Here is a 22340-nt window from a genome sequence, read left to right as displayed (position 1 = left end):
TTCGAGTTCAACAGCATCCTCATGTTGTCATCAGTCTACTTGAGCTTCATCACACAAGTCCAACATCATCAAGTTGTTCGTATCTTCCTTTGTAAGCTTTCAGCTCCAAGTTTCATTTCCAACGAGATAAACATAGTATATGACATAAGACATTCAAAATAACTTTAATGTTACCGCATATTAATCTAATTTAATGTTTTCATCATTATTTCATTGCATTGTTTATCCAATATTATTTTTCAAGTTATATTAACTATTTATGTACTATCTTATTATTATATGAAGTCTTCATTTAAGTCTCATTTAATTGTTCAATCCTTTAATCCTGTGATATACACTTTTTGAATTCAGTCTGATAATTAGTTTGAATTATATTGCCTGTTTTTGGAATCGTCGATGAAAAAATTCAAATTTATCCTTTAAATTTAATTTGTGCGGCGTCTTTATATAGTTTATATTGAATGATTATCAAAAATATACATACATTTTCTTTCTGGGTTGGGAGGGAATGACCGATACAAATGCTGTATTCAATAATACGGTCCTCTGAACATTCCTGATTTTGCCATCTATAATTTCCAGCTATAATTTTCATTTTTCCAGAAACATTTCCTGCCAAAAATTAAATAAACAAATTAATTATTTGTAATGCTGCATCGAATTTTCTGTTTCATTTTTGATTCCAAAGCTCAGCAAAAGTGCATTTGGTTGATAAAATGATCTTTCGTGGCTTTTTCCTATGCCCTAAACCACGCATATCAAAGAAGGGTATGAGTCTCAGACTTGATTTCTTTACAATCGATCAAACTGTGTACTTCAACCGAGCAAGTTTTATCACAAGAAGCACCTATACTTTTTATCTCACCTTTAAAAAGTTATCTTGTAAGATATTATGTAACAGAAATTGTACTTCGTCAATAGACTTACAAAGATTGTACTTCTAATAATTTTATCAATGATGTTGTTGCTAGGCCTTGTTTTAGTCATGTCTGTTCATTTTCAAATAGACAGCCTGATGCCGATGAATAAGAGTAATTACTTCTAGCTTTGATGATTTATCAAGCGCATTTGTTTCATTTCAAACAAGTTTGAGAGTCTTTACACATGTATTTATACATCAGCGAATCGTTCTATGCAAGTGGAGAGTTAAGCGAGACGGTTAGCCTCGCCGCCGCGGAACTCGAGGTCTTCTCTGTGGAAGTAGTCGTTGATGTTGTAGCTGGACTCTGCCTGGGCGCAGGGCAGCGAGTCTTCTGGGTAGTTGCACACCAGCTGGGCCTGCCATCGACATATGATATGGATGTTAATATGCAAAATATTTATATTAAAAGATAGTAATTATGTCATGAAGAACAACAAATTTCATAATTGAGATTGGTGAAGTTTGATCATAGCGTATCTGTAGAGATTTTCAGGGTGAACAACGAATTTCATAATGCGCCGAACTCCAAAAATTTCAAAATTTTCTATTTCAAATCGGCCAGAAGAAATTATTTTCTTGTGCGTATAAATCGTTTCTGCGATTTATGAATTTTTTTATTCACGAATACGAACGAATCTGTAGGATTCGTACGAACGTCCATTAGATTGAATATACTATAGTCTCCCACTTAGGAAAGACTAGTAACAATTTGAACACAGAGCAAGATTGAAGCAAGAGGAGATTTGTGAAATCCATTTAAATAATTTTATTCTTACTGTTGGAAGAAAAACGTCTGTTTAAGTTTAGTATTTGCATGACAATGAAGACGCTTAATATGACCTGGTCGAAAATGGTGCCCACGCCGCAGAGGAAGGACCACATGCGCATCTGGGGGACGCCCTCCGCGTCCTCGTAGGGCATGCAGATGTGGAAGATCTGGCAGTTGTTGTTCAGGTCCGCGTAGTAGCCGAAGTTGCGGCCCGCGCAGCTGTGAAGTTTGGGAAACATACGGAAATTTAGACAACGAACAATAATTACTATTATTATTAATTTTACTCCGCAAATAAGTTTCGAAAGGAAGTTGAAGAAGATGTAATTTTTAAGAATTACGACTGTAAATTCGAATGAAACTTTCTTGCAATGTTAAAAATCTAAAAAGAAAAAATGCCCGTATTGCAGGAAATGGGATATGAAGTTACGTGTGAAATGATTTACCTTCTTTTATGGTTTTCCGGTAAGCGAAGGCATAAAAAAACCTGTGTCAGCAATAATGAAAATGGCGAATTTTACTTGTCAAATCGATTTAAAACGATTGGATCAATGATTTTCTGAAGGATTAGAATTAATATGAAATTAGGTTCACTCAGTAAATCAAGAAAAGTTGACGCAGAAAGAGGGAAATTTCCAAATGTTTACAAATGCTTCACCAGGAAGCTGTTGATGAAGTACAAGCAAATCTTAGGGCCACTGGTCTCCATAAGCAGCAAGCGTCTCATTTTGTGAGAATAAATATTATTCAGAAACAGGAATAATGTTAAAATGTACTCGAAAACTTTACTGTCTGAAACTGTGTACATCTCAGCATTATTTTCCATTAAATTTATTAATAAATGAATGTTCACGCACTCAAATCCATAGTTGATTCCCCCGACGACGACGCTAGCGTTGGACGGAAGTTCATAGTTGTCCGGGGTGGAGTCCCTGCGGACGCGGGACACCGCAGCGATGAGGGTAGCGTTGGAGGGGAGTTCGAAGTCGTCGGGGGTGGAGTCCCTGCGGACGGAGGGCACCGCAGCGGCCGCTACTCCGAGCACCACTGAAACTGCGGAAGCGACGTCTCATTTCCCAAATAATAGACTTAATAAATGAATAATAATAAAACACAAATGTAGTTTCCAGCTATGTGGAAATTGTCTCGATAGCTCACGATGAACTGGTGAGGAAGAACCAAGAAAAGGATCGCGTACGTGAATGGACAGTAAAGCTCTCCTAATGTTCTGCATCAATTTTACAGTTCTGTTTGAGAAATTACACTCTCCGCTCAGTGGATCAGACAAAAAATTATTCATATATTAAAAAATAATCAAAGAAAACAATATTAGCTCCAACGGCAAAATACCAAGTAGTTGCAACCCGCGATAAATTTCGTGCATGACTTCAATTCTTTCGTAGATTCATGAGAAATGTTAGAATTTCTAGAGACACCTGGAGTTATCATTTACACTGGGGATCGTTTTAAGATAATCACCAGAATGATAACACGCCTAACCAAATATAACCTTAAATTACATTTTAGAAAACAACGGGGTCACCAATCTCTACCAATACCCAATAAATAAAAACTCTAAATTAACCCTCTGAAGTTAAACTAGGGATTATGCAAATAATATTATAATTATACAAATTATTCCTGCCAAATCAGAATTAGGTAAGAATAGGTAATGAGGCTCATTGAATTCTCTTTGCTCCTGCAGGCATTACCACACGCGCCCGTGAACTCCTAACAATGGACGCACGCACGGAAGAGTCCTCAAAGTTCTTCGTTTTCGTCAATTCGAAGGCGCAATGCCACCTTCAGTTCAAAGGTCGGCAAGAAACATCTTCGCAGAGAGCTGTTCCTGAAGGTTGAGGTAATTACAGCTTACCTATCATCTTACTTCGGGACCTGGTTATGCTAGATATGTTATTATCTAGTTACCGTCTACCATTTTGCTTCGGTGCCTTGTTATGCGAGACGCGTTATTATCCAGTTGCCATTATTTATTTTTCTTCGGGGCCTTGTTATATCAGGCACGTTATTATACAGTTATCACCTATCATTTTGCTTCGATGCCTGCATATTTAAGCTCCGAATGTTATTATCAAGTCATAAACGCTCGGAAATTACGTTATAAAATGCGCCTGAAATCACAGCCTTCTCATCAGGTCGCATTTGTTTCCGTTTACAAGTTTTTAAATACCACTTTTTCCATTACTCTTCTTCCAAAAAAAGTTTAGAAGTTGCACATTCAATTGGTTTAGCATTTGCTCACTCTAATTGTTCAGTAGTTGCTCATTTTATTTGACGAATAATTAAAGAAAGTTCCTTATTTGCTCCCGGTTTACACAGGTCGAGAAGATTGACCTCCTCGATCCTTCACCTCTTACAGAGGCACAGGAGCCTACGGTGATTCATGCGAGCGCCATACCAGGCATCCTTTAGACCAAGGAAGTCCTTTTTGAAGGATTGATTAAACATGACCGAGCATCCTTTGTTGGTGGCGTACCCAGAGCAAGCGCGTTCGGCAGACGATGCACTTTCACCTTCACTGAAAGTGACGAGGCTTGTGTAACGAATATTTGCGAGCGGTGAGAGGATGGCATTCCATCACTCAGCAAGAGACGTGCGGGGATGGCACCGTCTGCACGTCCTGGAGCCTCAAATGACTGCTTCTCATCTCCGGTCACGTCTTTGGCTGACGCTGACAGAAATGACGTTGACAGAAAGCTACTCCATTTGTAGGGCCGGATAACGAACGCAGTACGAGACATTGCTCCATATGTAATTGAGATGACGAGTGCAGGATGACAAGCTACTCCATATGTAGAGTATAATGTCGATTGCAGGACGACATGATGCTCCATATGTAAGTGGTGGATGAAGAACGCTGTTCCACAGCTGCTCCATATGTAGAGTATGATGTCGATTGCAGGATGACATGATGCTCCATATGTTAGGTGGATGAAGAACGCTGTTCGACTAGCTGCTCCATATGTAGCGTAGACCATGGCGACCACGGAACAAACTTTTCTTCGCGTGTTCCACGCATCCTGTCCTGCATTCTCGAACACTTTATTTCACGTCACGAAAACATTAGGTTTTAGTAGAAGTTTTGTCTCTTTTGAAGTCAACTAATCCAATTAAGGCAACAATGCGAAAATGTTGCGGGAATATATGATAGTTGAGGTTATTTAACCTTAAGTGTAGGAAACTCTGCTATATTCAACCACCGTAATCACCATAATCATCTAATCACTTCAAGTCGGAGAGAATGATGATAAGAATAAAATTACACATGGCGGGAATCCTTGCAGGAATGACAGAAGCTTTCCCTTTTGCGGCACCGGCTCACCTTTGCGAATTCTGCCCATAATAAGACTTCACTTCAGGAGCAGTCATAGCTGGATGACGGGGTGGTAATAAGACTTCACTTTAGGCGCAGCCACGCTAGGATGACGCGGTGGTTTTCAGGATCAGCCTCAGGTACGAAACATCTTTTTTATTTTTCAATGGCAAATTTCTTCATTGTTAATAGCTTGAAAACAACTCCAAAAAAAGTCTTGGAATGTGACCAAATTATTTTTCTTTTAACGGAAACATAACAAAGCTTTTATTTGTTTTCATTATCATTCCCGAACGAAGTAACTTATTTGATGCGCCGTGTAAATTAGATACATAATTAAATTCCCTTCTTTTCCTCCAGCACTGAAATATCGTTTCAAAATACAAAGAATGATGCCAGCTGGAAACATGAATTTAGGTTACGTGGTTACATCACTGCAGGTCGCGGAAGCATTAAAGCAAAAATGAGATTTTATCTCGCGTCTTTCTCGGGAAATGATGGCGCTGCAGAGAGCAGTTGTGAGTCCGCTGCGGTTGATACCTACATTTTTACTTAGATGAGACTGAGATAATCAGTTGCTCAACAATAATAAGTATTATTATGTTAATAACTATTCACTTAGAAGAGAGTGAGATAATCGGTTTCTCAAAAATAATAAGTATTATTATGTTAATAACTATTCACTTAGATGAGACTGAGATAATCATCATCTCAAAAATAATAAGTATTATTATGTTAATAACTATTCTCCTGCAATCAAAACTTGTGATTCAATATACCAAATATTGTGCGTATCACTCTGACACAATTTAGCAGGGCACCAAAATATGGCACTGGCTTTCCAGCTGATCACCACGAAGCGGTTGAAAATAAATTATAGAAAAGAAAAAGAATTATAAGAGAAGAAAAGATTCATTAATTAAAGAGAAGAATAATTATAGAAGTGCATAATGAAGGTCAGGTTGAAAAAAATAATGAACATATTACGATTCATGCCTTAGTATTTGTTTTGGACATAGCAGTCCCAGACCATGATGGATGTCAATGGGGAGAAAAAATTAATAAAAAACAAGTTTTTCTCTCTAAAAATTTAAAGTATTTAAAAAATTTCGACTAATTTGAATCATGAACTAAATAAAAAATTTTACAGTTAAACCTCGATCCTCTTTTTGAGCAGGAACTCACCAACAACGAGGAACTTCATTTTGTTCAGCTGAGGGTAAGCGGGGAATCTAAAGAGAGTATACACGTGGGTCGTTGCTCTGGGGTCGGTTCAGCTGCAAATGATGTCAGCATCGCCCCTCGCTCTCTTTATATACCCTGGTACGCTGGATACGCTCAGTCAGGTCACAGGTTATGACCTAGACGATGATATTGCCTGGCAAAGGCCACGTACGGAGGGGTGAGGGTATATACCCTCTGCTTCGAACACCCCCTTTTGGAGGCACCGAACTGTACAAAAAAGTCAGCTTTTGCTCCCACGATCGCGCGCTGCATGGGAAACTTGGCTGTGAGTCCCAGTTTCAAGGCCGCATGTTTCATTTCCCACCTTTGGTTTAGCGTTCGCTCGGTAGCGATGCAAATGCCAAGCGCAAGTAATTTCACTTCTTTTTAGGCAGAAGCGCCGAAATATAAAGGATTGCTTGCATGGCGAGGCAGGAGAACAAAGACGACATTCTATGGATTCTGAAGTCGAATTACGCCGGAAAATGAAAAATATTTTCCGGATAGGACTTTTATGACATTTGTCAGTTCCAAACAATTTCAATGCCATATTTTAAATAGGTCAAATGAGATTCTGTTTTTATCATTATCCCGTTCACGAGATAAATTATAAATTTACTTATACCTGAAAAAATTAGTGGTGAAAGAAAATAGACTAATATAAAATAAGTTACAAAATATCGATAATTTTGGCCCTTGATCAGCAGTTCGATATTGTATTCTGCTTGCAGAATACAGAAGCTTAATGTTGTGTTTCTTATAAAGAAAGAAAGGAGCATTTTATGAGACTATAAAATCGTATTATTACACGGCTATTATTCGGATTTTCTTAACCTTAAACTCGTTCTTAGCAAAATCTGACCAAAACAACTTATTTGAGGCTCTAGTCACAGGGCCTGGGGCCATACTTTCAAAACTCGTTAAGTGAACGTAAGTACTTACGCTCTATTTTCTTGTCTATGATAAAGAGAACGTAAGTACTTACGCTCTATTTTCTTGTCTATGATTGGTGGATACTTTCAAAGCTCGCTAAGTGAACGTTAGTACTTACGCTCTATTTTCTTGTCTATGATTGGTGGATTTTGCTTGAAAGGCCGTCAATGATTGGCTGATGAACTTACGATCACTTAACTTTTTTTGAAAGTATAGGCCTGGCGAGCAGCAGTTTTACGTCTCGATGCACAACAAAATCAAAAAGGAAAGAATGAGCTGCCGAACAAATGTAATTCATAAAATAAAATTCAGGGTCAAGATAAATCGAGTACCATTTCAAAAAATCTTGGTATTCCAAATGTATACGAATATTTTCTTACTCTTGAAATTCCTTTTTTAAGCTATAGGTAAGACATGAAAAAAACTCCCATGCAATTTACAGACGAGTTAATCTTAACCTAACCTGACCTAATACACGTGAATTTAACTGAGATAGTCAATATCTGCCATGCACATGATAGCTAATATCTGCCATGATAGCCAATATCTGCCATGATAGCAAATATCTACCCTGATAGCCAATATCTGCCATGATAGCCAATATCTGCCATGATAACCAATATCTGCCATGACAGCCAATATCTGCTGTGATAGCCAATATCTGCCATGATAGCCAATATCTGCCATGATAGCCAATATCTGCCATGCACATGATAGCCAATATCTGCCATGATAGCCAATGTCTGCTGTGATAAATACTATCAGTCATGTTTGGAAATACCTGCCATTGGTTGAACGCCACTGGTCAAACCAAAAGAGTTTCCGACTAGTAATTATAATAAGCGCTAATAAAACTTAGGATTCAGTGAAAGTTCCCGCTGCAGTTTTATTTTTTGACTTCTGCGAATTAAGGTGCGGCAAATCAGACGCAAGTTTTGCGTGTCGAGGAGAGCCGACACCATCTCACCATCTGCACCGACGCTCGAACCTTAAGATGCTACCGAGAACTTGCAGATAATTTTTCTAAGCAAACCATTGGAACTAAGAACCAGCTGTTGTAATCGGCCTTGGAATTCAACTTCCCATCTGAAAGTAACACTGATTTTCCTTATTCATTTAATGGATGTGGCAGCTAATCAGCTGCAACTATTGAGCTCATTATTTTAATGCGAATAATGCGAATATTACCGAGTATGAATTCTATTATTTAGAGCTTCATATCAATATTTAAGAGCTGTATATTCGTGCGTTTGATAGCGCTCATGCCTTTAATGGCATCGCGTTGGACACGCATGCAGCTTGGCTCGTGCTGAGGTGGAAGATTTTCTTATTGAGGTGAAAGAGAAGTTTTCACCTGGCGTCGTATCGCAGTCAAGGATCAATGCGATGTCTTTTATGGGCGCTCAAGCTTTGAACAGAGGAGCTGTCCCATTCACGTCCCTTGCTCATGTCGCTACTCTCGCCGCTATCTTCGGGTCGCAGGTTCATACCACGCGGCCGTCCGAGGCGCGGCCGTCCGAGGCGCGGCCAATCGAGGCGCGGCCGTCCGAGGTGCGGCCATCCGAGGCGCGGCTATATTCGAGGTGCGGCTGTCCGAGGTGCGGCCTCGGCCGTCCGAGGTGCGGCCGTCCAAGCCGCGGCCGTCCAAGGTGCGGCCGTCCGAGGTGCGGCCGTCCGAGGTGCGGCCGTCCGAGGTGCGGCCAGTCGTGGCGCGGCCGTCTCGACTTTACTGCAGAAGAGATCGTGTGGAGCTCTGTAGTGAATTCCGGATGATTAACTGCTGAGTGGCAGATCAGTAACCGCTGAGTAATAGATGAGTAATTAATGCATGGCAGATGAGACCACAGATGAGTAACAGAAGGGTAAAGAATGAGTAGCAAGTAATAAACGGACAGCAACTGAACAGTTGAGATGTCAATAACAGGCTCAGATGTGCAAGCATGTGAGACTCCCACAGAAATGCAAGCTACGACTCATTTGAATGTTTGTTGGTGGTACAAATTCAGATAGAATATATAATTTCATTGATGAGGTACTTGATGAGGTGCTTAATGAGGTGATATGAGATGTTGGGTGAGGTGCTTATGAGGTGCTTAATTAAGCCGGTACAATAACTGGGAAGAAGAAGCGTGACTCATGTAAAATCTGCATGAAAATATAACACTTAAACGTGCGCCTATAAATATAGGCGCACTTTTCAACTCCTCTCCCGTGTCGTTCGTTACGTCTATTGAACGTTGATGGCAATTTACGCCGAGGCCATACAGTAATTTTTATATTCAATTAAATGTAATTGCCCACTGAAAATATAAATATATTTAATTCAAAACTACCGACGGAGTCGTAAAACGTCAAGTGAAAAGTCTTTACAACAAATTTCGTGGTATAGGTAACTAAATTCTAAACTATCTCCATTTTGTAAACTAATTTACTCCCTCCAATATCTTAACATTGATCGAAATTTGCATTAACATTCTATTTCAATGAATACCCGAAGTATATTCAGAAATATTTTTAAATTTCATGGCTCATGAAGTCTTGTCTCCCCTGCCTTGTTCATCTAATACCAAACGTGAGAAAATGCCTCTACGGGTACGTGTATCTAATTTAGCTCCACTGCAATTTACTCAACCAAACATGACAAATCATCGAACACATAAACAGATAAATAACAGTAAGGATCTGAGTGCAATTCGTGGCATAACATCACACTATAATCAGATAAATAATACTACAGTAATTATCAGTGTGCTTACTAGTACAAACGTGGCATAACATCGGACCAAAAATTAGATATGTAGCTTGAATGATCAGTGGCATAACATCACTCCCATAATCAGATATGTAGCACTAATGATCAGTGGCATAACATCACTCCCATAATCAGATATGTAGCACTAATGATCAGTGGCATAACATCACACCCATAATCAGATATGTAGCACTAATGATCAGTGGCATAACATCACACCCATAATCAGATATGTAGCACTAATGATCAGTGGTATAACATCACTCCCATAATCAGATATGTAGCACTAATGATCAGTGGTATAACATCACACCCATAATCAGATGTGTAGCACTAAGGATCAGTGGCATAACATCACATGCACCCATAACAAGATATGTAGCACTAAGTATCAGTGGTATAACATCACACCCATAATCAGATTTATACCATAAAGGATCACAACATTCCTGTTGTCATTCCCAAAGACGCACAAAAATTTCTTCTCAGTAATTTGGTTCGCAGCGCCGAGACGACATGGCGTCAGCCCCGCAAGGTCAGGTCGCTTCCGCAAATTTTTTTTTTAATTCGCATCTTCAGCGATTCAGAACAAATTGCTTCGGGAATAACACTTCCATTATTTACAGTCGTAAATTCAACAATTGTTATTTACTGTTAGATCAAACGATTTTTTTATTCTTTATACGTTATTTAATTTGAAAGTTGCGTAGAATATGCTGTCCTGCTTACTGATAGTGATTTAGACGATGTATATTTTTTAATAATTGAATTCGATGATTTAGCTATACGGTCGCGGTTTTTACCTTCACTTACACAATTTCCATAAAAGTCATATCCTTATTATTCCAGGTTATATTCCTTCTATTTAGATCCATGAAATCTAGTCTAAAATTATGGATTTTTAGCATATAATTTTTCTCAAAATTATATCCTAAAACAACCATTTGAAAATTTATCATATAATGATTTACCATAAGTTGATCTCATTTGTATCATGAAATCAACTATGAACACTTTCATAATTACCTTCAATCCCTGCCCTCGCAACTTTAAAAATAATAAATTGAAACATCCTTTCCCATTGCAACACCAATTTACCGCAATACTTCAGAGAATCCCTTCCATTTTCAGCAGAAAAGAAGTCAAGGAATTCATTAAGAGAAAACATTTGTTTCCGTGCCAACTGCCACCTGGAGATTAATTTGATGCTATTAAACAGAGCCCGGAACTGCTAGGCAGCAGTCTTGACATTTGTAATAGAATTAATTCGACAAGATTGTCTAGTTTTTAATGCATTTTAGAAATTTAAATACTTTTATAGCTGGAATTTTTCTGTTGCGAGTAATTCTGCTATTCGAGCTATTGCTTCATTGCTCGTCTTACTTGAATATTGACATGATGCGTCAGGGATTGCATAAAATATTTAAAATCTCTCGATCTGATCTTGAAATTTTGATAATAACTAATTGTTTCCTCTAATGTATTAATGATTTCTCTGTTTATATAATATCCTGCTGAAGGAATTTTGAAATCCTACAGAATGACGTCGCAACTCCGGAGCAACATATATAAAACGAAAAATAATTAAATTATCTATTTTTTCAATTTGCATAATAAATAATGAATTCTGTTATAAATTTTTCTCCTGATCGAAGAGTACTCGTGAGCTACTCTACGGAAGCAGCCCATACATGACTTGGTCATGACCCAATTGAAACTCTACGGAATCCACCCACATGATTTAATACGCTCCAGGTGACACTCTAGTGAAGTCCCATTTTATACTATGGCACTAACGAGCACAGTAAACAAACGCGTCTAAAAACTAATGTATATACATTTTTTATGAATATATATTGGTAAAAAATATAGTCATACAAATAATATTTTAAAAATAAATCTTGAGATAGGCTTCCTCCAAGTACAATTGGCAACCTGAACTTATGTCGATTTCGTTTGAACCGTCCCTATGCATTCGATTTCCTCAATTTATGTAATCAAACATGAAATTTTTCTCGTAAATTTGAATTTCCGGGTTTATCACAAACACTAAATATAAAATGAATGAGTTACCTAAACTTACTCAAGCCTACAATGAATTTACAGTAAAACGTCGGGCATAAACAATACATCTTGTTGTAATTTTTTTCACTTTTAAAAACAAAAATTATAAAATGCAACCAATAAATTAAATTAAATATAACAAAAATAAAGAATACAAAATTCAGGCCGCTGATCACCTCTTTTTATTAATACAGTATATGTTTTTTCCTGTTAGCTTCAGCTTACATGTTGTCATTGCATATAAACCGAGTAATTTTCTATACCGACTAAAAATCATTTGACCGAAAAATTTCGCTCCACAGACTACACGCTAGGAACAAATAAACCTTCCCCATCAGACAGATGGCATTGAAACAACATCTATTCTCAATTAAATATCAGGCTGCAATGTTAATCAACGAGAACTCGTAAAAAAAATCGACGTAAAATCGAAGTCGAAAAGTGACCAACGTCGGATGAGGCAAATGACAGCCAAACTGGCGTATATAAATAACATGACAGGCGTATATAATTTTATTTGGCGACCGAATCATAGATTCTTGTTTTACTGTGATATTGTTTTGTTGATTTGGAGCATAGAGTCGCAAGCGTCTGTGAGCGATGGCTAAGCATCTTGATAGCTCAAACGTGATTGGTTGAAGTAGATAAATCATGTGCGAAAATGATATCTTCAGGACGAAATGATTTATTGACTTTTAATTGCGGTTATGTTGCCAGAGAGCTTATTTTTTGTACAAGTGATAAGTATAATAGTATGTTATCCACAATTGCCGGTGCAAACGATAAATATTGTGCGACATATTGAAAAAAACTGATATTTAACTTTTCAGAAAACCAATTATCTGGTCTTCATAGAAACCAGCCTAAAATATAACTTCTATCAACCTATACTAATTATCTCTAATTGCACATAAATGATGATGACAGTTCGTTTCATTTGCACTATAAAAATTTATTGTTTATGAGTATATCCTAAGTATATCCTATGAGCATCCTTATGAGTATATCCTAATATTGCTTATGGCATTCTCATCTAGACCCAGATGATGGCAGCGATTCTGTGCAGCTTGTACTCGCACCAATTGCATTTCTCGTGTCGTGGTGGCTAGAACCCTCTGCATTCGAATACATTTCTCCTCGTTTTTGTGTGGCTCGTATCCTTATTATTCGCTTTTCTCAGCGACATAAAGAGGCTCGTACCCTCGATAGTCGTGACTTGGTTTTGGCGCTTTAGTGAGGCTCGTATCCACATCACTCGCTAATCTCAGCCGTCGTCGAGGCTCGTACCTTCGCTAACCGTGACTGACTTTAGCGTTTCTGAGTGCTATAGCTGTGCAACTTTGCATTTTATTGAGACTCGTACCCTTGAGGTTATAACTCGGTCTTCTGGAGCTTATGGATTGTTGTCCGAGCTCATATATTAGACTAAGCTCCACCTGAGGATTGGGTTACGTGACTAAGGTCTTGAAGGATAAGTAAGACACATGTGTCTGATAACATATCTTATGTACGGAGTAGTTATACAGGAGTACGATACAGAGGTATAAGCTACGGCGTCGACCGTAAGGTCGGAGAACTCAACCGACACGTTACATCGCGGACCGCTTATCAACTACTGCGGGGGCCATACTAAAGGTTGCTAGCCCTTATATAGCATTCTATTCCACCCACAACTAAGGTCTGGATCGCGTGATCTATCACGTGTCTTCCAGATGCTGACTCATGCCAACGTGAATATTACGTCTCAATTACATACAATAATAATGTTTATAAAGAGACGCCAAATTGACACCAGACACCTCCCCTCTTCCTGGAAAGATCGTCCCGGTCCCGATCGTATATATGGACACAAAATAAAAAAAAATCTTATTCAAAACCTCCAGTCAGATCGTTTATCATACCTTAACTTAATTCAATATTCAGTAATGAAGGTTGTAACAGTAATACAAGGATACAGTTTCTTCATTTGACAGTATGAATACCGGAGTATGGTGCTTTAAAAGAAAAAACAGTCCATCTCCAACGCAATTTGAAAGAAATGAAAGAAATCTCAACTGGGAATCTTGAAAACACCTCGTGGTATTTAATGCTACGTTCCTCCGTTCATCGGGTTTGTCCTTGTGACACATAAGCTGATTAATCTGCCGATTCAGCGTCTAAGTCAAGCTCGGCGTTGTAGTTGCAGGTCAGACTCTCCTGCAGAGTAAAAATATATTTCTATGTATGATCATTTATCTAAACAGATATGCATGAACGTGAAACTCGGCAAACTAATAGACCCGACTTGTAGGTAAAAATTTACCGATATATAAACTGCCCCAACTGACCTGATCGAAGACGGATCCGACGCCGCAGAGGAAGGACCACATACGCGTCTGGGGGGTGCCCTCGGAGTCCTCGTAAGGCATACACATGTGGAAAATTCGGCTGTTGTTTGGATCGTCTGCGTAGTAGCCAAATTCGCGGCCGGAGCAGCTGTACGAATAAAAATATGATAATTCCACTTTATGTTGATGATAGTTTGAAGGGTTTAAGATATCTTTCCGCGGTGAAATTTTAGTATTGCTATAAACCAGTGGTTCCCAAACTTTTTCGGCTGGCGCCCCTTTTGGCTCCCCAGTAAATTTCTAGCGCCCCCCCCCCCACAGACACATAAAAATATACGAAGATTTCTTGATATTTAGTACGCGGCAATTTTAAAAGAGAAATGTTAAAAAACAAATGTGTATTTCACAAATAGAACGCCATTAATAAACCAATATTTTTTTTGCAGTTTTAACTTTTTCAGCGCTAGAAACCAGGACGTCTCAGACAAATTTACGGCCAGCTCGTGGCCGGTCTCGCGGCCGGTTTCACGGGCAATCTCCAATTTCAATTATCAAAGAATATCTCCCAAACTAATGAACTCAGCTCGTTGAAACTTGTAACACGTATTCATTAGGACCTAACGGTGTTTAATGGGGGTGAAATTTTTTTGGGAGGTGAAATTTTTTTAAATTTTACCTTCATTCGCGACTTATATGGCGAAACGGCCCGAAATTCGCAGTGATCCAAGAATTTTTTCCAAACCACTGAACAGGCTCGAACGAAATTTTGAATATACATTCCTAATTACCAAACCAAACGGTGATGTTTAACCCAAACGGTGATGTTTAATTCGTGAAAAATGTTTAGATTTTGCCTTCGTTTGTGAGTTTTTTTTTTTCATTTTAACGTCATTCGTGATTTCACACTTCTTTATTCGTCCATTTAGCCGGGTAATTTGCCGCTTAAATTCGCGGTGATCAGAAATTTCTTCTAAACTACTGAACAGATTTGAACAAAACTTAGTATTTAAATACCCAACCTCAGCAACGGTAATGTTTTGCTCGTGACAAATTTTTTCTATTTTCCCATCGTTCGCGAGTTATATGGATATACGGAGAAACGACCGGCCGGTTTAACCGAGAGCCGTATACGTATAGCAGTATAACTCGCAAACGAAGGTAAAATCGAAAAAATTGTCACGAGCTAAGCATCACCGTTGCTGAGGTTAGGTATTTATGTACTAATTCAGTTCAAATCTTTTCAGTAGTTTAGAAGAAGTTTATTGATCACTGCGAATTTCTGCCCGATCGCCATACAACTCACGAATGAAGGCAAAGCTAAAAAAAAATTCACGAGCTAAACATCACCGTTGGTCGAATGCATGTACAAAGTTTCATCGAGTTATGTTCATTAGTTTGGGAGATATTCCTTGATCATTCAATTTTTTAAATTAGCCGTGAGACCGGCCCGCGAGTCCGGTCGTAAATTTGTCCGAGACGTAAATCCATGAGAGGCTAAAAAGGCAGATCTGGGTGGAAAAACCCATCGCTGGGCGTTTTATCAGCTGCACGTATTGTGTACAAATCGTCAAGCAAACGTTCGAACTTCTGAATTCGACTTCCCCCCTTCCGCCCCTTTCTTCCTCATCGCCCCCCCCCCTTCAGATCTTTCCACCGCCCCCAGGGGGGCGATATCGCCNCCAGGAAATTTGATCGCCAGCACGAGAATCTCGGGATGAAATTCAGAGCATTTGATATCAGACGGCAGCAGAAATGCTCCTCGAGGGCCAGCTTCACGAAACCCAATCTTGGGCCGCTGGGACCAATTAGACTGAAGAGCCCATGCCGGGTCGTATGAATCTCATCAGCACGTCGCCTTAATCCATTATTAAGTAGCAAACAATCATGATGTATTGAATCAAATATTTTGAATTAATCATAAAGGCGCAACTGCAGCGTCAAAACTTATTTGATGTAACAAAACACCGGAAATTTTGAAAAGTGATGCATATTATAGACAGGACTTCCTACAGCATCTTGAACTAATTGAACACGGGCAGTGATTGAAAATCTTTTAGAATGAAAACATATTCGTTCTGTGCTGCAACTTAGAAAATTAATATCCTTACGATGCACGTATAACAATTGTTCTACACACTTTACTGGAAGGAGACATATCCGCACACATATTAATGAGTGAGAAGAGTTGCCCGGTAAGTGAAGGGTGAGGCTTGTAAGGGTGAACCTCATATTAAGCAATCACTCACTCCCGGCCAAGATCGAGTACTGACAGCAGGAGTTATGGTGGCCGAATTAAGCCCTTAGAGAAGCGCCTTTTTCAGGAGTTGCTGGCATGGACTGGGAGAAAGTGAAGGTAATTAACGAACAAGTGCAACTGCTTGCGCTGACTGTTCTATAAATATCATAAAGTTAACTTAAACATAACGTTTTACACTGTACACGAATGCATCGCCTGTTATTGATATATATATAACTGAAACCCCGCAACCTGAACTTGCATTATTGTTTCTTGCATCAAGCTCGTAATAATCCTTACCCCGTAGCAAAGAAGATTAAAAACATTAAATGAGTAAATGAAGTAAAGAATCTCGATTTAGAGCCTGTCTCTTATACACATCTAGATGTGTATAAGAGACAGATATAATATAATATAATATAATTTAAAAATATGTAACACATTTTTCAATAACAATAATGATTACTACTTTGACTATGCAAGCTAGGTACTCAACCAGTGACCACAGCACGCGTTCAAGAAGTCTGGCTCTTCCATCACATATTATATGCCAACAAAATCAGCCCAGTTCCCGTTACTGATGCCAAATTGGAAACCTCCAGATAATTTATTATGTAGACTGAAAAAGTGCTGTAGAAAAAAAACGCGCGGGGGAAAATGGCCTTCATTCAGTCACAAATGCAATTCTTACTACACTCGATTGCTCACTCGAACCCGTTGTTGATGCTGCGGACGCGGGGCACCGCAGCGAACGCCACTCCGAGCACCACTAAAACTGCGGGAAGGATGCAAGTTGTTCAGCAAGAGCTTTAAAACAGATGTGCCCCTACAAACTACAGCCCCTGAATATATCAATAGAACGGTCACAGCCCCTGGATATATCAATAGAACGGTCACAGCCCCTGAATATATCAATAGAACGGTCACAGCCCCTGGTTTTCCTCCACCCAAAATACAAAATACAAACTTTTAAAAATGCTATTCTCCTGCAATTAAAAAAATTCTCCTGCAATTGAAACATGTGATTCATTATACCAAATATTGTACGTATCACACTGGTACTATTTAGCAGAACACCAAAATATGGCATTAGCTTTCCAGTTGATCACCACGAAGCCGTTGAAAATAAGTTAAATGAAAGAGCACAATGAAGTTTCATTTGAAAGAATAGTGAACGTGTTGCGATTCATGTATTCAATGGGGAGAAAAAATTAATAAAAAACAAGTTTGCGTTTTTAAAAAACCAATGTGATGCTAGAATAAAATTTCGACTAATTTGAATCATGAACTCAATAAAAAATTTCACAGTTAAACCTTGATCCTCTTTTTGAGCAGCATTCGCTTATGCTGCAGAACTCACCAACGACGAGGAACTTCATTTTGTTCAGCTGAGGGTAAGCGTGAAATCTAAAGGGTATACACGTGGGTCGTTGCTCTGAGGTCGGTTCAGCTGCAAATGATGTCAGCATCGCCCCTCGCTCTCTTTATATACCCACATGCGCTGGATACGCTCATAACATACCTGAAAAAATTAATGGTGAGAAAAAATTGAATATAATAGAATGCATTAAAAAACTATCAATAATTTTGACCCTTGATCAGCAGTACGATATTGTATTCTGTTTGCAAAATACAGAATCTTAATGTCGTGTTTCTTATAATGAGAGAACGGAGCATAATATGAGCCCGTCAAATCGTATTATTACACGGCTGCTCTTCGGATTTTGTTAATGAAACTCGTTTTTAGCAAAAATCAACTGAAAAAAACATATTTATGTGAGGCTCTATTCACAAGGCCTAGCAAACAGTAGCTCCACGCCTCGATGCACAACACGATTAAAAATAAAAGAATGAACTGCCGATCGAATGTAATTAATAAAACAATATTAAAGGGTCAAGTTTAAATTGAGTTACATTTTAAAGAATCTTGGTATTCAATTCATTTATATTTACATATATTTTTCTTACTCTTGATATTCCTATTTTATATGCTATAGGCCCGTATGCTAAATAGGGCACTAGCACTACGAAGTAGCACTATGCACTACGAAGTGTCCTGTTGGTATGCTAAATACGTCACAGACACTAAGCACTTCGAAGTAGCTCTACAATATTTAGTGTCGCTTAGTGTCGCACTACTGATTGGTATGCAGAAAGTTTTTGAAGTGCTACTTCGCTGTTAGAGTACTTTATAGTGCAGCACTATGGTATGAGTCTGTTGAAGAATGGTAGTTAAGTGCTCAAATAATTAATTATTCCCTAAGTAAATCTCATTCTTTGCAGAAGATTGATGTAAAATGTCTAATTGTGATGGTAATGGTACTAGTGAAAATTGTGATGGTGAGCTGAAATTCGCAATGCGTCTGCGCACCTTTCCCATCATATATTCAAAGTCCACGCTTCCCAAAGACATCAAACAAAAGAGAGAAGCATAGAAATTTCTTGCAGAAGAATTCAAAATGACTCCAGAAAAAAACAAAAAAGAACATTCAAAACTTGGTATCAAAAACAAGAAAAGTATTTTCTACATCTACGATGTTCATCTGTTTCGCCAAGGAAAATGTCAGCCATAAGAATAACATGTTTTTCACTGAAGCGGTACACTTTTTTATATTCATGGCATGTAGTTCCTGAGGTTTTCACGCGATGATGCCTTTGCTGTAAGCCAAACAGATCCATAGCTGACGAAGTAAACAAGGTAAAATATACCGAAGTGTCGTCGTGAAGTGCGGTGTGTAGGACACTTCAGATTTTTGTAGTGCGCGTTATGCTTTTGGCCCTATTTAGCATACCAACCGTAGTGTTCCATGCCGCACTATGGCTTGTAGTGCTTAGTGCTACTTCATAGTGCTAGTGCCCTATTTAGCATGCCAACCGTAGTGTTCCATGTCGCACTATAGTAGGCACAACGGCTTATAGTGCGTAAAGCTACTTCGTAGTGCTAGTGCCCTATTTAGCATACGGGCCATAGTGTTAGGTATTATGAGGGTATAAATTTATTCATATTTCTCAGCAATAATTTTTCCATTTTCATTTGGACTTTGCCGTTCTTTAATTTAGGTTTGTATACTTTCGGGATTTTATTCATTCATGTTTCAGTTACGCGCTGGTAAGGACTATAGGGCCACAACGCAAATGAACAGACGTGATTTACCAAATATATTGTGAATACTTAGTGTTTTACCTGAACTGAAACGCGTTCACGGCCGTATCGAGATACAATGATAAAGAGGTAGTACGCTAGCATAATGGTGCCGTGACCTAAAATTGACCAGTGTTGATGCAACTTTATGCTTGTATACGTGTCTGCCCTGCCTTGTTTTCTTCCAACTGCCTGCTTATCATGGCAGAGGCCACTGTATAAATGTGGAAGCTGAACCACCATGCAGTGTCTCAGCAAGAGGAAGAAGATTTTATTAACGAAGATCTTGTATATTTGAGCACGTTTCTTGATAACCTCAAAACCCATCATGACAAACTTTCACCACAGACCAAAGTGCTTCTAAGTGAGGTAAAAAATAAATTGTCAATGTTTGGCCATTCTTTGCCCGTATGCACGGCTCTGATACCTGCCGACATAAACAACAGTGCGATCTTTAAACCTCGTTTTGCTAAGGACGTTACAGTACAGCACCAGCCCCTGAATATTTCAATAGAACTGTCACAGCCCCTGAATATATCAATAGAACTGTCACAGCCCCTGAATATATCAATAAAACTGTCACAGCCCCTGAATATATCAATAGAACGGTCACAGCCCCTGAATATATCAATAGAACGGTCACAGCCCCTGAATATATCAATAGAACGGTCACAACATGGTCTCCAGAAGTCTCTGTTTATGCTTTTCAATGATCAGAGCTGCTCTAGACGTACCGGTCGACTCAGAACCTTTGTATCCTCGCATGAACCAACCAACTAGTGGAGACGATGTCACCTGTAACTACCGTCATCGTTTTGGGCACTTGCGTCGCGATTGTCGTTCACGCCTAAGACTGTGCTTCGTTTGTGGAGGCAATAGATATATTATCTGAAGTTGCCCTTATGGTCAAGAACGACGTCAGTACAGAAGGCCAGCTACTGTCTCTAAGGCATTAAAATTAAGTATGCAACAATACGCGGCACTCGGCAAATGAAGATACGTCTGGTAACTACTGTATAATCTGTCTAGAAATCATAATAATGAGCGCTGTAATGATAATAATCGTGTAATTGAGAGCAGCGAAGATACATCCGATTCTAAAATTCCGTATGCTCTTTTTAAGACTAGCGATAAAGATCCAAACCACCAATATAAAGTTGCGAATAGGAAAATTACTATCAAAAGACTAATTTGGAAAATGACGGCTTATAAACTCTCTGATGAACATAAGATTAAATTATATCGGCAAATAAAAGATAAAATTCGAATATCAATTGCATACAGGAATCGACAATTGGAGCAAACAATAATGACTTCTAATCGATAGCTCTTAGATTGGACTCCTACATCATGTTCGGGAACTCAAAGACCTCGTTATGTCATTTTAGCATTTCAAACTGCGTAGAGATAATTCACAGCTTTCTAACAATGCACTATTTGATCACTGTGATATGAAGAATGCATATATCCAGCTAAATAACGAAAGGTATCCTGAGCAAAACTTACAAATTGATTTTGAGAGTAATAATTATGCAGTAGTTTATAAAATGATGGTAGATTATGCATCACAGACAAATTGTGCAGTTGCATACAAAGATTATAGGTTTTTACATACGATTTTCGTATTTGATATCAGTCGGCAAAATGAGCGTCTTAAAAGGACAGTCTTATTGATATGAAAATTAAAGCTGAATTCAATATTAACATTCCTTATAATACACATGCTTATGCTCTGATTCTTTCAGACAGAACAACTCAATTAAAATCTGATGGTGAAAAAATGAATAATAATTACTAAAAATTTCAAAAGTTTTCGGAAGTATATCTTATTAAAATGATGCATTGGGTAATATGTCATAAAATTAGTGATACTGAGCATGCTCAGTATGTTATGACGAAAAATAATAAAATCTTAAAAAGCGGACGTTACTTCATATGTAAGAAAACTAAAACTTCTTTTGTATCAGCATAAGAAGGAGGTTTCATCTTTTCAATTCCTGCTATCCTAGGAGCTCTAGGCGCTGCTGGGTCTCTGGCATGAGGCGCTTCTGCCATAACTACTGTTGTCAATAAGAAGAAAGCTGATGATAAACTTATAGCAGAAACGAAACGACATGATGAAGCAATGGAAGCTATAAAGCGATCTGGTTTTAGATTGATCCCAGAGAAAAAAAAATCTTAACCCCAAAAAAATCTTGCGGGGGAGGTCTCTACTTAAATCCACCAAGGATATAATACCCATTAAATCATTAACACAACATGATTTGCAAAATTATTTGAGAGTATTGAAAGTTCCTGCAGTCAGAGATATTTTCATGAGGGATACACTGCCTAGGTGTCTCCCTCGGAGCGGGGAATTTTGAATCTGGATGTGAAAGAGCGAACCGGAACGCATTGGACTTGTCGGTATAAGGAAAATGATAGTTGTTATTACTTTGATAGTTATGGTTTGGCATGCCCTAACGAGTTTAAAACGTAACCAATTGAAGTATTCCCCATAGAGTCTCTAAAAACTTTGATCGAAACTATTCGAAATGAACATTCCACCTTCAATTCAATTATTACAACCCTGAGAGAAGACTTACGATGGTAGATGGTAATTTTCTAATGCTAATTTAGGTTTGAAATTTTTAGAGT

General features: G+C 38.4%; 1 protein-coding gene across 3 annotated transcripts in view; it reads right to left on the bottom strand.

The window, feature by feature from the left end:
- Positions 1–1087: 1087 nt before the first annotated feature.
- Positions 1088–22340, bottom strand: part of LOC108666785 (U-scoloptoxin(01)-Cw1a) — a 38042-nt gene continuing 16789 nt past the window's right edge. The window contains exons 1-5 of one of the 3 annotated variants that reach the window (XM_047882055.1): positions 17922–18007; positions 17301–17336; positions 2549–2636; positions 1763–1910; positions 1088–1278 (exon numbers count right to left, since the gene is read on the bottom strand). In XM_047882055.1, the coding sequence (XP_047738011.1) occupies positions 1147–1278; positions 1763–1910; positions 2549–2636; positions 17301–17336; positions 17922–17940 (423 nt within the window). In that variant the 5' untranslated portion in view covers positions 17941–18007 and the 3' untranslated portion in view covers positions 1088–1146. Of the gene's footprint in view, positions 1279–1762; positions 1911–2548; positions 2745–6210; positions 6334–17300; positions 17337–17921; positions 18008–22340 lie in introns of those variants that run through there. The other 2 variants (XM_018153708.2, XM_047882054.1) reach the window with 2 other exon arrangements.

This window comes from Hyalella azteca, unplaced genomic scaffold, assembly GCF_000764305.2.
Source record: "Hyalella azteca isolate HAZT.00-mixed unplaced genomic scaffold, Hazt_2.0.2 contig9563, whole genome shotgun sequence".
Classification (NCBI taxonomy): Eukaryota; Metazoa; Arthropoda; class Malacostraca; order Amphipoda; family Hyalellidae; genus Hyalella; species Hyalella azteca.
This window is presented reverse-complemented; position numbering and strand designations above follow the sequence as displayed.